At 36.5% G+C, this 17,700-nt stretch overlaps 1 protein-coding gene across 1 annotated transcript; it reads right to left on the reverse strand.

Moving 5' to 3' along the window:
- Positions 1 to 545: 545 nt before the first annotated feature.
- On the reverse strand, positions 546 to 17,327 carry LOC132609666 (DNA (cytosine-5)-methyltransferase CMT2-like). Its single transcript, XM_060323754.1, has 21 exons — positions 16,057 to 17,327; positions 14,190 to 14,224; positions 13,967 to 14,069; positions 11,120 to 11,224; positions 10,623 to 10,742; positions 10,420 to 10,510; positions 9,714 to 9,907; positions 9,549 to 9,614; positions 9,005 to 9,253; positions 8,094 to 8,152; positions 7,449 to 7,515; positions 7,018 to 7,347; positions 5,939 to 6,007; positions 5,726 to 5,812; positions 5,533 to 5,620; positions 5,050 to 5,171; positions 4,876 to 4,977; positions 2,008 to 2,051; positions 1,856 to 1,925; positions 1,673 to 1,776; positions 546 to 1,068 (listed from the first exon to the last, which is right to left on the reverse strand). Exons 1-21 carry the CDS (start codon positions 17,314 to 17,316, stop codon positions 900 to 902), a joined length of 3,534 nt encoding a protein of 1,177 aa, XP_060179737.1. The 5' UTR covers positions 17,317 to 17,327; the 3' UTR covers positions 546 to 899.
- Positions 17,328 to 17,700: the final 373 nt, after the last annotated feature.

The raw sequence follows: 17,700 nt of genomic DNA on the forward strand, positions 1-17,700 counted from the left end.
AATTTAGGAAAAAGAAAAAGGAACTAACTTTTTAGAAGATATTTTGATTTTTTTATTAAAAAAAAAAAAATCGGTCTTATGAAAAAGTTGCCTTCTCCAAAGTACATTTCCGTAAAAACTTACACAGCACCGAGTGTTTACACCAAATAAATCGATGTTTGCTTTATGTTTCAACCTTTTTCGAAACCATAAATAGTTGTAACAAGAAAAATCCATACGGCGCAAATGAACCTTGATGTATCAAGCTTTCTACAACAATAGCATATTTAAGACTTCATTCCCACATAAATTATTAGATGTAAATTAGTATAGTCAGACCTCTGTATAATAGTTATTCTCTATAATGACATTTGACTGTAACAACCAAGTTTTCTTTGGAACGGACTCACCATGTTATGCTTTACTATATATTTTCTATAACAACATTTTGTTATAGCAGCCAAAAAATATCTAGATAAATGACGCCTTAGAGAGGGTTGACAGTAGTATATATTCATAAAACTTAGGATAAGGAAAAAACTAAGACTGCAAATATAAAAATGCACTGTTCGAAAGGAGAATCTATAAATGTATGAAAACAGGATTACATAAAAGGTTACTGTAGTTCATTGATCAACACAGTCAATCAACTAAAGCCAAATCCTGATCTTGTTTGGGCAAGCTATCGAATCAATTTCAGCATCCATTCAGCTCAATAACAGTTAACAGTTACAAGGGCAGCCCGGTGCACTAAGCTCCACCTGTGCACGGGGTCCGGGAAAGGACCGGACCACAAGGGTCTATTGTACGCAGCCCCAAACAGCTCAATCACAGTTCATACAAGAAAATGGAATAATCTGGCTAATGAACAATAGTAGCTCCGAAATCACCAATGTAGTAAAAAAATGATGAATATGCATTCAATTTTGCAAGACAACAATGTCATCAATCGGAGGCGTTAAGAATGAGAAATTTGATGGCAATTTAATAAGAGGCTCATTTCCAGCTAGCCTCTGATAGGCAAGTCCAAGTGCATACCCGAGCGCTCGCCCAACAGGAACTGCTACGGCATTCCCGACTTGGCAATACCTACACCAAAGTGAAAAACACTATGAAAACCAATTTATAAAGGTAGAAGATGCAAAGAATACCTTGAGTAGTTTGACCCATATGATCATGTAAATGGCATCAAATTAACGTGTTAGGAGGAATCAACCGCAACTACTTCACAGAGATTCAAATGATGTACAGTGGAATTACGTTCATTCCACAATTTAAGGTTAGCACATTTACAATGTAGTAATGATCAGCCTACTTTATTTTCCTTCAAAATTCTATACGAAAAGGAATTGGTTATATACACCAAAATTTTCTGCATCACATGTTGGTCATAAATCATAATTTTTGAGTTATATGACCACCTCATCTAAAAGCTTATAGACTGATCGAGAGACATTTATTTATTTTACGTCAACAGCACTTCCCATTGCATGTGGGCCCAACTCTTTTCTTAGATCAAGTATGTGGAATTTTTTTTTATTATTATTTTTAATAATTGATGGCAGTTAGACTTGAACTTAAGTATGAAAGCTGCAACTTAAATATATGTTTTCTTTTCCATGTCTTAAGATCTTTAATTAGTAATTGAAATCGACAAGCTACTAAAACTTTTTTTCATCAGCAAACAAGATACCTTTCCTTGAGAGTACCAGTAAACCTATAGAAATCTGGAAAACCTTGCAATCTTGCATATTCTCGTATGGTCAGAACCCGATCCTGCTCTGGGTGTAAGATAGCCTGAACAATACTGAAAGCTCAGAAAAGCCGACAAGCTTTACGTCGCATATTTGATTGCAACAATAACACAACAAAGTACCTGTGCACGATGATTAGGAAACGTGACTAATGTTGCTACTGTTTCATCCCACCACAATCTCGCAAATGGCCTGCAATCCAAAAAACATTTAGTTGTCTATTGGATGTTATTGAAGAACGAACTATGACAAGCTACTGAGAAAGCACCATAACCTTTTAGACTTTCCATGCTCAAAACTGAAGGCACAATCAGGAACCTATATTTCAGAAGCAGGATTCCGATTAGCAAGAATGATACATTATTTTGTAGGTACCATAAGCTACAAATTCATCATAATAAGGGTGTATTTGGTATGGCAGAGAACAGTTTCTAGAAAATGTTTTTCAATTTTCCCATGTTTGGTTGCGTCAAAATGTTTTGGAAAACATTTTCTCTAGGAAAATATGTTCCTTAAAAATGAGAAAAATGACTTTCCTAGTACAAGTAGGGATATAAGTTCCACAAGTGGGCATTCCACATTGATCGTGTCCTCCCTACCCTCAACCCAGTAGCCCCTATCCCCACCACCCATACCCCCAGAGGAGAATCCAGAATTTCAAGAGGATAGGTTCGCCATTGCTTTTAAGATAAGATATAAAAAACGTTAAAGGTTGCTTAAAATTTTTTTTAGAAAAAAAAGACGCAAAAGTGCATTTAGTAGGGTTCGATCCCACAACCTTAAGGGATTAAACCCAGCACCTAACCAATGCTCCACTCAGACCAGTTTGACTATGTGTTCCTTCAGTTAATATTAGATATATTTTAAGGATTATATCGTAGGTAATAGAGTCGTTATCGTATGATTTAGGGTGGTCGTATAGTTTCTTTTTTGCTAATGTGTATTGAGATATGTTTTTTTTTTTAGTAAAAGGTAACTTTGTATTCACACAAAAAACTCATCATATGATGATGAGGTATAATCTTACATCCCTTGGTAGGCTGAAACTACCCTGAAACAACAAAAAAAACTAGAGCTTACAGATGTCCTATAAAATCAACTAAAGATTCTACTTCCCCCACCATATCCTGTTTACACCAAAAATAAACTAAGGCACTTCATCTTGATCTTTTGAGTGCTGCTGCCATTATCATGAAAATATCTTGCATTCTTTTCTTTCCATAGTGTCCACCAGATGCATGCTGGTATATTCACCCACCAGTTCTCCTTAGATCGTCTTTTACCAACTCCTTTCCAGCTGTTCAAAAGTTCAAAAGTGGTCTTTGGCATGACCCAACTCACTCCAAGTAAACATAAGAACATGTTCCGCAGATTTACAGTTGTTTTGCAATGTAGGAACAGGTGATCATTGATCTCTGTTTCTTGTCCACACATAAAACACCTTGAGCAAATCTGAGTACCTGTTCTCTGTAAAACTTCATGAGTTAGGCATGCTCTTCTGATCACCAACCATGTACAGCAGGCAACCTTGAGGAACTTTGACCTTCCAGATTAGTTCCCAAGGCCAGTCTACTAGCATTAACTGATTGCTATTCACGTTCCAATAACAAGATTTTACTGTGAAATCTCCCTTGTTATGCAGCTCCCAAACAGGTCTATCAGGGCCAGTTGAGGTGCTCTGGAAGGTACCTAAAATCTGAAGCAAGTTTGTTACTCTATCTATTTCCCAATCGTTCAAGGCTCATCTAAAAATCAAGTTCCACCCTTGATTGCTCAACAATTGAAAGACAGTGACATTTTTCTGAAGGCTTATGATGTATAAGTCTGGGAACATCTCTTTTAGACTAGTATCTCCTATCCATTTTTCATTCCAAAAATTTGTTTTTAGTCCATTCCTCACTTTTATGTGCATTTTACTATTTAGCAAGGGTCACAACCTTCTAATTGTCTTCCATACACTACACCCAAAGGTTCCATCAACTTCTAAAGTGGTCCACTGATTTAGAAGACCATATTTTTGTGGAATGAATCTTTTCCAGAGGGCCCTATCTTCAAAGCAGAATCTCCATAGCCACTTAAGTAGTAGACAGTTATTATGTATACTTAAGTTCTTTATCCCCAAACCTCCTTGAGTTTTACCAAGAGTCACATCATCCCAATTCACCAGATTATGACCTTTCTTTTCTTTGTTACCATGCCAGAGGAAATTTTTTCTCAGTTGGTCAAACTTCTTTTCAATGCTTTTTGGGACTGGGAATAGGCTCATCATGTAAGAAGGAAGACCATCCATCACAGATTTTATCAGCGTCACTCTGCCCCCCAAAAATAGATATTGATTCTTCCATTTAGCCAGCTTCCTTTCACGTTTTTCCAGCACCTCACACCAAATTTCCAATTCTTTGTTTTTAGCACCCAAGGGCAGGCCCAGGTATTTTGTGGGCAGAGATCCCACTTGGCAGCCTAAGTTCTCAGCTATCTCCAGTAGGTTCCCAACTTGATTCACTAGAAAAAGATGGCTTTTGTGCCAGTTTACATGCAGCCCAAAAATACCTTCAAAAATGGTAAGAATAACCCTCAGATGCCTGACTTGTAATACCTCAGCTTCACAAAAGACCAGAGCATCATCTGCATATAGCAGTGTATTGATATATGTTACTGCATTTATTTTGTTCATTTTGCTATTTTGGTGTCCCTTTTTTTCTTTCCTACGTTTCGGCATCGATTATTTTTCTTTTGAACCGAGGGTCTATCGGAAACAGCCTCTCTATCCCATAAAGGTAGAGGTATGGTCTGCGTACATCTTACCCTCCCCAGACCTCACTTGTGGGATTATACTAGGTTTGTTGTTGTTGTATACATAATATACCGAGTTTAGTCAAGTGACCATGGGTTCACGTGACCCATTTTTTATACATAGATTCGCCCCTGCATACCCCTACCCCTACCCCTACCCCCACCCACATCTTCTACAGTATTCTTCTAGATTATATACAAATGCTTTTAGGATAATATGTTTTGCTTACATATCAAACACAAGAAAATAAGTAAGAAACCCACTTATTTTCCTGAAAAACAATTTCTTGCCTACCAAACACACCCTAAGTCAGTACTTTTAACAGAACAGCAATAAGAAATTGCCTACCATGGGCTTTCCATTTGGTAAGACTTTTGGCTCATTTGTATCACGATGAGCCACATTATCCGCTCCCACAATTACACCAGGGAGGTCTCTGAAATTCGCTCCCTACAATTGAAATGCATTAGAAAGAGCAAACATCTGAAAAACTTATTTTCAGTAATACAACTACCGTCAAACCTTTCTATGTGGGACTAGACAAACTCGCAAGTAATCGTCCTCGTTTAATTGGCAAGGCCGATGATCAGACAAAACAGGTTCTTTTGTTTCCGTGACTCCACTTGATGAACAACTCATTATCTCTGAAGAGATTACAAGGAATCATTTCCACATATAAGGATGAGCATTCAGCTCGTAAACTTAAAATGCAACTTCTCATGTGTTTAAATAGCAAAAATACAACATACCCAGTGTAATCCCACAAGTGGATCTAGGGTTTAAATAGCAAAAATAAAAGAAAAAAAGAGGGACAAAATATAAAATAAAAGAAAAAAAGAGGGACAAAATATATGATCTATTTTACTTTGGGAAAATTTTACACTATTGTTTGGTTACGGCGAAAAGAGAAAGATAGGAGAAGACGTAAAAGGGATGAGCTAAGGATTAGAAATCCTTTTATTAGCAAGAGAAAGCCTTTAGAACGAGTGGCCACAGAGAAATTACCATGTTTAGATAGTCTTATGTATTTCTGAAACTCTGTTTGTGGGGGCATCTCATATGGCATTTCTTCACGAGTTTCATGCCATGTGACCTAAGAAAAAGTACAACAATCATTCCCTTAGAAAGATAATTTCTAAATAAACACATAATATATACCAAAATTAAAAAGGATCTCTAATAAACACAATAATCATACAGCTGGCATATCAGATATAGCATCACGAAGAACAAGAGCTTCCTCAAGGTCACGTAGTTGTCCTTCTTCATAAGCAACAGTATTCCGCTGCAAGAAGGAAATCAACTTCAATAAATGCAGACCAGCAGTATATAAATAGCCTACAACATACAGAAAATAGAAAGAATAACGCAAGTTTTCAGGTAATAAAAGGCAGTGAAATGTAAAAGGTACCTCAAATTCAGGTGAGGGCCAATATTTAACAATCACGTCATGCGAAGGAAGTGGAAATGGGGGCAACCTCTGAACAAAAGAAGGAATAATTGAGATTAATTGAACACCACACAGATATAATCACCAAGTATGGCCCAGCATATCAACATGAATTGAATTTTTTTTATACCAAATCCAGTTTAAGATCTCTACTCCTCCCTCCCCTCCAAAATAAGTGAATTTTTGGGGTGTGGCACACCTCTTAAGAAAGTTAATTAATTACACTAATCAAAGGGTCATTTGACAACATTACCTTTTTACTTCACCCAAACTTTTCTTAAAAGTAAAAGTCAGCGTTGGAAGTTGAAAAAACCCATTAGAGAGAAGGTAACTTCAGAAATAATTAATTAATACTCCCTCTGTTTCAATTTGGTGGTCTTACTTTCCTTTTTAGTCCGTCTCAAAACTAATGCCTCCTTCCTTTTTTTGGCAACTCTTTAATTCCAACTTTCCACATGGCATGTTTAAGACTACAATATTAAAGGGCATTTTGGTACATTCTACATATCTTTAATTTAAGACCGTAGAATTCAAAAGTCTTCTTTACTTTCTTAAACTCCGTGTCAAGTCAAAACCAGACAAACAAATTGAAACGAAGGGAATATCCTCTTTAGGCTTTGAAAAATTCATTTCTTTAGACCAAAGAAAAAGTGCTAGACATTCACTTATTTTGGGCCGGAGGGAGTATTTCTTTTTTTTTTTTTTTGATTAAGCACCGGGTGTCCGGGTCTCTTTGAGCCCCGACTAATCCCGGGGGCGCACAGGCCCTCGGCAAGGAGTTTCCCGCAAGTGCACCACGGTTAATTCAGGGTTTTACCCCAGTCCGATGGCCCTCAGAAATTGTTTGCACCCAGTGGGTTTCGAACTTGAGACCTTGAAAGGGAGCACCCCAAGGCTCAAGCCAATTACCACCAGGCCAACCCCTGAGGGTTGGGAGTATTTTCTTTTTTAGAGAAGAAATAATCATTCCTTTCATTCAGTAAATCTGATGGTAACAGGCAACATACCATCTTTTTCTAATGTTTAGTGAATATACCCACCTCACTCGAAAGTGCACCCCAAAAGAAAACTCGCAGCCGAAATTGTGGGAGACCATAACAACCAGCTGCCATAGTTCCAAGTCTTGCTTGGTATTTCATATGTACCAAACGACTTAAAGCATATCTTCCAAGAGATGCTTTATCGAACCTCAATATGTCAGAAACATTTTCCATCAACACATATTTAGGCCGTAAAAATTCCACAACATCCATAAAGATAATAATTTGACGATTTTTCTCATCAGACAATGGGTCATCAACATTTCTGTGGCGATTATATCCACTGATGCCCTGACAAGGAGGACCCCCACATATCATATCAACATCTCCCTGCATAAAAAATTAATCAGGAAGGAAACTAAAGGGGGGTGATGATTCCAATGTCATTTAGTGAAAATCATTGCAAATGCAATAGGAGAGAAGTAACTTACTGGTAGAGGCAGAATTTTCAATTGCTGCCCCCTTCTAACAAAATCTTTTATGCTGTCTCCGCAATTTCTGAGACAAAATAAGTGATTGCACATGAAATTAAGGATGTGATGAAAATGCATAGAAGAAAGTAAAGATCTTAATTTTCTAAATCTCAGAAAACTCCTTTTCTCTATTTCAATTATTCACAATCATAGCTAATTAACATTCAAAACATGCCATTGTCAAAATTCCAACAGGTAAATTGCATTATGTCGGCACCTAGAATTAGTTTGTAAAATCAGATATCCTTTAAGTTATTTAATAATGTCAAGAAATTACACTTCCTGCTTGCTCTAAAGTCAATCCGACAGTAAGTGGACCTGCACTTGAACTCTCATTTCAGAATTTAACTAATTATTTGTGGTTTCCAACTTTTTGTGAATATCAGTGCGAAAATCAACCTGTCTGTTCATTATCTTTAAAAAGCTGATGGTACTTCTAAGATTCTTCGAAAACCAAATATGATAAAGGAGAGTGTTAAGAACTTTGATATTCAGAAAGAGAAACAGTGATTCTAATTTTAGCTAACCAAACTTCTTTTGACCAACCAAAATTGAAAGATACCATTAAACGATGGAAGGAGCAGCATTCTAGCAGGTACATACCCCAAGTTCTCAATTGGCTCCCAAGTATCATCACTTGGACTATAACCTTTCCACCGCACCTATAAGAGTACCCACAAGAAGAAAGAGGCATCCTCAATATCAAAGCTAAGATCAAGAATGAAAATTTGTGGCATAAAACAGTCAAAAGATAAACAATACAGAAAATCAAGAATTAAACTTCATCCTCCAGCAGTTAAATCTCGTGATTTCTGACAATCACCTCACCACATTAACATAACTCCACTATGGAAACTTCTAGCAATCACTTTTTGTTGTTTGGATCATCATTTCGTCTCATTGATGATACACCAAGGTGGTGCCAAATTTTGTATAAGTGAATAGTAGCTCAACCACATGTAACAAGTAGGCCATCCCAAGGATATTTGTGTCCTCATTTTACGCCAAAATAATTAAACAAAAAAGAACTTCTCAATACATCTAACATTATTTTCTTCACTATATAAAAGTCTGTTGTTCCTTTTGCTCCATATTCACCAAAAAAGCAGATGGTATTATTTTCAATTGCTAGAGAGATCGAATAGGCTCTGGTACCATATTCAAAAGCTGAAGGTATGGAAGAAAGGTAGAGAATTAATTTTGTACGACTAGGAACTTAATACAAGAACGGAGTGCATTTATTGCAACATTTACTGTTGGCTTTGTACGATCATAGCAGCCTCGTCGGCTTGCTCAGTTGTGTATACATGTTTTTTGGGTGTTTTATCAGTTTATCTGGTCAGTACTGAATGTTGACCCACAAAACTTAAAGATGTTTAATTTTGTCAAAATGTAAACCTTATTCATCAATTTGGGTCCGCTTCTCTTTAAACAACCAAGGTTTTAACTTTAGGATTTGACTATTAGCCCATTAAACTAGGACAACCAACATAATAAGATAGAAAAGCTTATACCTTAAAATGAAGTCGAGATTTTCCTTTGTTGTTGGGATCCCCGTAACATATGTCAACTAATCTTAATACCTCATATTCTCCCGAAGATGCTTTAGAACCAGCTTGGGATTTATCTTTGTTTTCACCTTCATCTCTCTCATCTAGCTCACAATTTGAGCTTGTTTTGAAATCACTACAGCCATACGACTGAATTAGCTTCTCCCATCTTTTCAGTAGCTCCAGAAAATCCTCAACACCTTCATTCCTAACCTAAGAAAAATGTTGGGGATAATTACATCTTTGGACACTCAAAAGAATAATAGCAAGAAAATAGGTAGGCTTAGTATATTAATTATTATGTATAAATATGCATATGTATACACAAAATATACATATAATATACTTAACCAATGTATAGGTCTTGTATATTTTGGTTAGCGCTCGTAATTAATTTCGTCTGATGCGCCAAAAAGGAAAAAATCCCAAAATGTTAACTATGATTGAATATAAGCTCAAACACATTGATAATATCTCTCATGCCTATCACAAAAAAGAAAGAACTTACATGTGTCTGAGGATGATTCAGTTTCAAGCTATCACAAGCAGACCTATTAAAATCAACAGCCCATTTCTACCCAAAAAAAAAAAAAAAAAAAAAAAAAAGGAGAGAGATTTTTAGATGCATAACTTAAAAAGATAATTTGAAATGAGTAAGATTTCTATAAATTACCGTCACAAGATTAAGACCAGAGAGTTTGGTACCAAGGCACAACCCCATAGACATGCCACCACAACCAGCATATAGATCCAATAATGACAACTCTACTTTCATAGGTTCACAAGTTGGCAATACCTCCAGAGGATATGTAGTAATAGGCTTATATGAAGCGTCATCCACCAGCGAAGGGGAAATGGAACTCTTGACTGAATAGTTTAAATGAAAAAAAAAACAAAGTATTAACTAATATCCATAGAGAAAATATAATCAGAATAGGTATGATTACAAGCTTCATGCTACAAACTGTTACGAGAAGTATAGCTGTCCATTCTCGATACTTTTATGTAGTCTATAAACAAGACCAAGTACACACAACGTATCAACCTGACTTATTGTGATTTAATATGTTCTTTGTGAATCTAAGATAAGATTCTCACTTTCTCATATAACTTGTTCTTTACTTCTTACTCATTATTCTCAGAAACAAATGGCACTTATGCAGCTCACATCTCATTGTTAACAACAAACTAAAGTATAAATAAATCCATGTCAATAGAAATTTTCTTATGAAAGTCAAAGTTTAAAAGCAAAATAACGGATAGAACAGTCATGTTCCTGAACCACTGCAAATAGAAGTCTTGAGCATTGTATGCTGCCTATTGTAATAATACAGAAGGTATATGTCATTTACAAAATTATCCATATCAATATAACTTACCATTATGCAATGTATGGAATGTGGAATAGTCAACACAGTATTCCATGTCGTAATAAAAGTGAGCAGGTGGAACATCCTTTCTATCCACATGCTGCAGCAGTGACAAAATTGCAAAAGAAACAGTAAGAGCACTGTAGTCAATAATAGCAAACAATGGAAAAGCAATTTTAACAACAGGAAAAGAATATCAAGATGGATCATACCCTGGTTGGTAATTCTACCACATTGACTTTGGAAACTATGCAGTCTAGTAAATTATCATTCTCTAAAGTAGAATAGAATATGCGCTTTGGGTCATGGAAAGAAGCAGCACCTTTCAACACCTGAAATTTATTTGTAGATAGAATGTCCAAATGAATAAATTAGAAAAAAAAAAAAAGGGCTTCAACGTATACAGAGCCCGTTTGGATTGACTTACAGCTTAAAGCTGTTTGCAGCTTATAAGCTGAAAAAAATAAGTTGGGGTAGTCCAACTTATTTTTTTTGGCTTATAAGCTGTTTTCAGCTTATAAGCTGCTTTAGATAAACTAAGTTAAATGGGTCCAATTATTTTTTTGAGCTTATTTTAAGCATAAAATGACTTTAAGCTGGCTAGCCAAACACTCAAAAAAGCTGAAAACAGCTTATAAGCTAACTTATAAGCCAATCCAAACGGGCTCACAATACAAAGTGAAAAGAAAACACTCTAGAAAGTACAAACCGTATCTTCAGCTCTGAAGAACCATTGTACTCTAAAATAATCGTCCCCCTCTGTTGTCTTGAAAAACTCTAAGATCCTGCCAATATGTTTTTTCTTGCCTTCACCCTAAAGGAATTGCTCAACATTTTTCAAGACATAGCCAGATGAGTGATTCATAAAGGGCACATAGCTGGCAAAGAAATCTCAATGTTTTGCAGCAGTTCTGAAAATAATTCTTTTATTAGAAGAAAACTTTAAAACCTGACCCTAATTTCCCTGTGAGACATGTGTCAGCTTCTCTAAATTGAAAAAACGATTTGAGTTCAAACATCAGGTCTTCTGAAAACATTTAACTTCATGGAGCATAATAATGCCAAGTTATATTTGCTGACATCGAACTTCTCACTGTAACTATGTTGCATGAATCTCCTTTCGCCTCATACAGATAGTGGATCAGAGAAGTTGAATCATTCAGAGACAATATCACGTTATGAGCAGCAAGGACCTCCAGAGTATGAACTTCAGATGAGGAACTTACACTCGGAAATTGTATGCATCCCTAGTCATGTATGTTTTGCTTGTGCACCTACGCTTTCTGCTGTGCATTTTTATTAACTATTACATTAAACTACATAAAAATATCACTAGCACTTTCCATTTAGCTCTTTCCTACAAATTTCGGTATGAAGCCTGCTTCGTACAAATCGCTGAAGATAGGCAAGCTCCATACACTATGGGCGAAAATAATGGTTTTGAATATTGACTTTTACATTCCATGTGGTTTTTCATAACTTTTCTAGCATTTCAAGTTAACCACTTGTGAGTGTTGAGCGTTTCTTTCATGTATTATCAATGGAGTTGGGACATGACAAATTGCTCTTTACATCCGTTGATTGAATGGGAACTAAAACACTATGATTCTGAATTCTTCTCCAACCACCTCAATTTGCTGACCTTCTCCTATTCCAGGCACCAGCATTCTTGTTATTGCCCCATTGCATGTTTAATCTACCCAGCACTTCAAAACGTCTACTATAAACTGTTTAAAGTATCTTCTTTGCAATAAAGATACTGATTAGTAAGTCTACTATAACTGTTTAAAGTATTTGTTTGTAATAAAGATACTGATTATCCTTCCAAATACTAGTACAGTTTGTTCATGTCATATTTTTTTTTCTTTTTTTCTTTTTGAGAACTGGTAATAGTAAGTTCATGTCAAATAGTTCATGAACTATAACTATTATTAAAAAAATAAGATTCCAACCTCATGTGTGAAGAGAAGCTACAAACATTTTTGATCGTTAACTGTCTGAAGTCAATGAACATGCCTAATGTTTTCAAAGTGGTTACAAAGAATCCTTTGATGTTGTCATGGATGTACTACTACTACATCGGAGTCCCAAACAAGTTGGGGTCGGCGATAAGAATCCTCACTGACCGTGTTCTCAATTTAATTCATCTTAAGCCAAAATTAACCTGAAAAAAATGAAAAGTACTAGAAGTTTTCTATATTTCCTTCTAGTAAGAATATCCAATTGGGCTAAAAGACACCTAGAAAGCATGACTAAAATAAATTCCTAACTAATTGGTTTCACCTGTATAAATCTTTTTCTTCCAAATGACCTTTCTGGGTACAGTATCATATGCTTTCTCCACGTCAATGAACACAATGTGTAGATCTTTCTTTCTCTCACGATACATTTCCATCAATCTTCTTCGTAGAATTTGTTATAGGGGCATAAATCAAAACTGATACTTAGTCATCTTTGTAGTGTCTCTAAATCTACGCCCTATCATTCTTTCCCATAGCTTCATCATATAGTTTCCATAAGTTTATTACAATGAGAGTAAGTTTAATACTCCGTCCATATCAATTTATATGTCTAACTTTCTTTTTTGGCTGTTTCAAACAGAAATGTCAATTTTTATATTAAGTAACTCCTTAACTCCAAAAATCCAAATGGCATTTTTGGTACATTAAACACAGCTTTCGTGTAAGACCATAAGATTCAAAAGCCTCTTACTTTTCTTAAACACCGTGCCTAGTCAAACTGAGACAAATAACATGAAATGGAAATTGTACCATGATAGCTCGTACATCTAAAAAATAAAAATCTCTGCTAATAGGTTTTACTTTTAGATGAGATAGTCACACAATTCAACAAAGTTACAGAGTAGGCAAAAGTTCTCGGTAAAAGTCTCACTATCACTCATCGACAAAATATTTTCACGTGCTTAGCCCTAAAACATGAATAGGCTCACACATGAAGGGAAATGTTACAAAACCTAAAATAAATAAATACAGGTATTCCTTCTCTGACAGTTTTAGCTTTTAAATGGCCCCGCAATTCAATTTCAACCAATGTCATGCAGCGTTATCAAAAGCGAAAAGCGCAAAGAAGCTCTAAGGTCAACTGGGGCTTTAAGCGCAAAATGCAAATAAAGCGTGGGCTTTAATGAAAAAAGGCGCAATGGTGCAAAAATACAAATATATATATGTCTAGTCGAAGTCTAATAATAATAAGCATGAATAACAAATATATGGACAAAGAAATTGTAAAAACACTATGATAAAGTGAAATATCAATTATCTTGTGTCATTTGTGTCATCTCTTCAAGAGAGGCTCATTGGCAAGGAATAGTATGTCTTAGAGCCTTGATGATGACACTAAAGCGCACATAAAGTGAGGCGAAGCGCTCAACATGTTTTGAGCCTCGCTTCAGAGCTTAAGCGTGCTTTAAGCGCGCCTTTGACAACACTGATGTCATGTTAGCTACCTTGATCTACAATATAGGTTATGACGAAAAGCATAAACCAAAATACAATTGCAGAGACTAAGATCTTATAAAAGGAGAGATAATAACTACCTTTACATATGCACAATCCCCAATATTGAAAATGAAACCAGCAACCTTAGCTTGAGCATAATGGCATTCCACATTTAATACGATTTCATCTTCTTCACCAGCACTACAATAATGAGCAAGCGTAAAATTAAGGAGTGAAGACGTGCTACGAGTATATAAAAAAGGTTAGAAAAGGGCAACATTTTTACCACCGAAAAGGACAAGTTCATATGGTATCACTCACTTTAATTTCCAGCCTTGACGCTGCGTCTTTTTATTCTGCAATTGCCAATATAAATTTATATTTAGAATGAGTAAACCTTTTTATCTGTATTCAAAATGAGCAAACTTTAATGACATGTATGCCAGACACAGAACTAAATGTTGCTTAAATATTTAAAATAATCCAGTAAAACCACTAAGAGCACAATGTAATCAATTAAAATGGCCAACAAATAATAGTTAGCTCATAGGAGCTGGTAGAAGGTTTCTGTGATTACGGCTTATGACATCCTAAAGCCAACCACTTCCGTGTTCTGTATCATTGTATACATTGCAATGAAATTAATGCACATATTCCTATAAAGAACCAGGAATGAGAGGTGCCACTGTACTTCTCTGTACGAACTACATGTTGGTTAGATATTCAAAATAGTCCAGCTAAGCACTGAGAGCACAATGTAATCAATTAAAATAGCCAATAAAAATAGTTAGCTTATATGAGCACAATGTAATCAATTAAAATAGCCAATAAAAATAGTTAGCTTATATGAGCTGCTAGAAGGTTCAAGTGATTATTCGCTTCTTTGGCTTATGAAATCCTAAAGCCAACTACTTATGCATTATACATAATCTTATACTTTTCAGCGGAACTTCTATGCACATCTTCCTATAAAGAACCAGGATAAATCTCTAGAGTGTTAAGTGATGTCTACCAAGTGAAAGGTAAGTTCCACAGAACTGTTATAAGACCGGCAGTGTTACATGGTAGTGAATGTTGGGCCGTTAAGTCCAACATATCCACAGGATGAGCGTTGTAAAGATACGATGCTAAGATGGATGTGCGGTCATGCAAGATTAGATAAGATTAAACATGACAATATTTGTCAAAGGGTGCGAGTAGCACACATTGATGATAAAATGAGCGAAGATCACGTGAGATGGGCACAATGGCGGAAAATGTCCACATAGGTGATAAAGTTTTAGTCTTGCTAGCGAACTTCTAATATTATTATTTATATTTATATTATGTTTAATTTATGTTCACTTTATCGGAATGGCCTTAGGTGTTGGGTGCCTGGGTGGTGATTTAGGAGTCAAATAAGATAGAAGGGGAATGAATACAATAATAAGTTCCGTGAAGGGATTCTCAAAGTTGTTTCAGTATTAGCTAGCTTTTGTTGATTTCCCTCTTAGTGGCAACCAAAACACGTCGTTCCAACAACAACAACCACGCCTGAATCCCAAACAAGTCGGTCGGCTACATGCATCCCTATTTCTTCATTTAAGCTCATATCACATCATGATCATAATCCAACACACATGGTTCCAGAGAACAAAATTGTGTTCGACTCGAGACCAAAAGAAAAGCTAAAACCCACATTGTACTGGTGCAAGTCTTCCAAACACATGTGAGTGTGAGCTCGATTTACACTGTTTCCATTTCCTCTTCCTCCCCTTCCCATCACGTCCCCCCGTGTCATAGAAAATTTTAAGAAAACAACCTACTTTATCGAAAAAGATTACATTTTTTTTAGGCCAAGCAATTAATAGCAAGATTCTGAATCAACTTATGGGTCTCATGGTATATCTCAGTATCGAGGATGAAACCTTTTATGAGACCAAAGATCTGTAAAACACTACGTACCAAGATCCTCAATAGGATGCTCACTACTTGCTTATAGGACTAACAACCTGAAGCAACACACAATTGAGCCCGTCCACAGGCAGATTTATCCAATATCTGCGCTGGTGGGCCGCTAGCCCAGATAGCGTGATACAACAACAACATACCCATCGAAACCTCACTTGCGGAGGGTAGAGTGTACGCAGACCTTACCCCTACCTTGGGAGGCAGAGAGGCTGTTTCAAATAAACAAATATGTACCAACCTTCAAGTCGTAACGCCATTGCCACTTTTCTTGAGCTTCCTCAGCAGGTATTGGCTCCCCAATAAAACATACATTACTCTTCTGTTTCTTCACACTTTTCTCTGCTGAATCTGATGAATTATTAACACTCCCATTTTTTCCTGATGATTTTTTCCTTTTCACATCTGACCCTTTATTATTATCATCACTGCTATTATTATTAACACTCACTTGTATTTTTCTTGATCTCAAAGTCTTCACTTCCGATGTTTCAGGAGATTCAGTAAAAACTGAATCTTTTCTCCAAGATCCTCGGGAATCGTGACCACCCACATTTACTGAATCACTTCCCCCGGAAGCGCGTTTCTTCCACGCGCTGCTCTCTGGTGTCAGCAAAGCCATCAGTTCCCTCTTCGTGCCGTACTTTTTACTGGCGGCGCGTGGAAACGACGCGCTTTCCGGCAATGCCAACAACTCCAGTTTAGCTCCATTAGAGTTGGATTGCGATTTTGGGGTTTCACCCATTTCCTCCTCACCGTCGGCGCGTGTACCCGACGCGCTTTCCTTTGGCTCCGGCATTCCTCTCTTCGTACAGCTCTTCTTACAGGCGGCGCGTGTAACCGACGCGCTGTTCTTACCCTCTGGTTTGACCAAAGCAAGCAATTCTCTCTTCGTGCCGCCGGCGGAGCGTGTAACCGACGCGCTCTCCGTCAATGCCAACAACTCTAATGAATTGTGACCTACATTTACTGAACCACTCCCCCTTAAGGCGCGTGTGTTAAACGCGCCGCTGTTCGGTGTCAGCAAAGCCAGCAATTCCCTCTTCGTACCGCTTCTTTTACTAGTGGCGCGTGTACCCGACGCGCTGCTTTCCTCCAATGCCAACAACTCTAATTTTTCTTCATTCTTATACTTCCTTTTCCTCGACAATTCCGCTTCTTTTATACCCTCTGATTTCCTTGAATTTACACTTTTGCCCTTACATTTTTCCAAATTGTTTTTCATGTCTTTTTTGTCTGTAGTAGTAGTAGCAGCAGCAGCACTAGTACTGAACTTGTTAATAGTAAATCTAGAAGATCTTCTCTTTAATAGGTTATTGTTTTTGTCGTCCTCACACGGGTAAAATACTTCTAATGGAACTGGTTCTTCATTTCTAGGAAATGATAGAGCCAATGCATCTTGATTTGGTGAAATGGGTTTGTTTTTTTGTGGTGATGGAGTTAGATTTGAAGGGATTCTTGAAGTTTTGTTATGGTTTTCCTCAGTAGCCATTTGTGGCATTGCCAAGAAAAGAGTTACAGAGGAGATGGTAAATTTGTATTAATCTGATTGGATTTTAACTAGTAGGTATATTGTGGTTGGAAGGTTATAATGGTAAATATGTCAGCTTTTAATTTTTAGTAGTTCAGGCAGTCAAAGTTAAAAGAGTTTAAATGAGTCAGTAGATTTAGTTGGGAAAAACTGTTTCATAAGGCTACGGGAATTTTAACTGATGAAGTATAAATATCAACTTAAAATTAGATAATAAGGACGAATATATTAAAAATGGTTGGAAGGTTATAATGGTAAATATGTCAGCTTGTAATTTTTAGTAGGTCAGGCGGTCAAAGTTAAAAGAGTTTAAATGAGTCAGTAGATTTAGTTGGGAAAAACTGCTTCATAAGG

The sequence above is a fragment of the Lycium barbarum genome, chromosome 9 (assembly GCF_019175385.1).
Source record: "Lycium barbarum isolate Lr01 chromosome 9, ASM1917538v2, whole genome shotgun sequence".
In the NCBI taxonomy this organism is placed as follows: Eukaryota; Viridiplantae; Streptophyta; class Magnoliopsida; order Solanales; family Solanaceae; genus Lycium; species Lycium barbarum.

Coding starts and splice junctions, on each gene's coding strand:
- LOC132609666 (XM_060323754.1), bottom strand. CDS start 17,316: ATGCCACAAATGGCTACTGAGGAAAACCATAACAAAACTTCAAGAATC. Junction 9,615..9,713: donor CTGGTCTTAATCTTGTGACG/GTAATTTATAGA, acceptor TTTTTTGGGTAG/AAATGGGCTGTTGATTTTAA. Junction 4,978..5,049: donor GTCTAGTCCCACATAGAAAG/GTTTGACGGTAG, acceptor TTTCAATTGTAG/GGAGCGAATTTCAGAGACCT.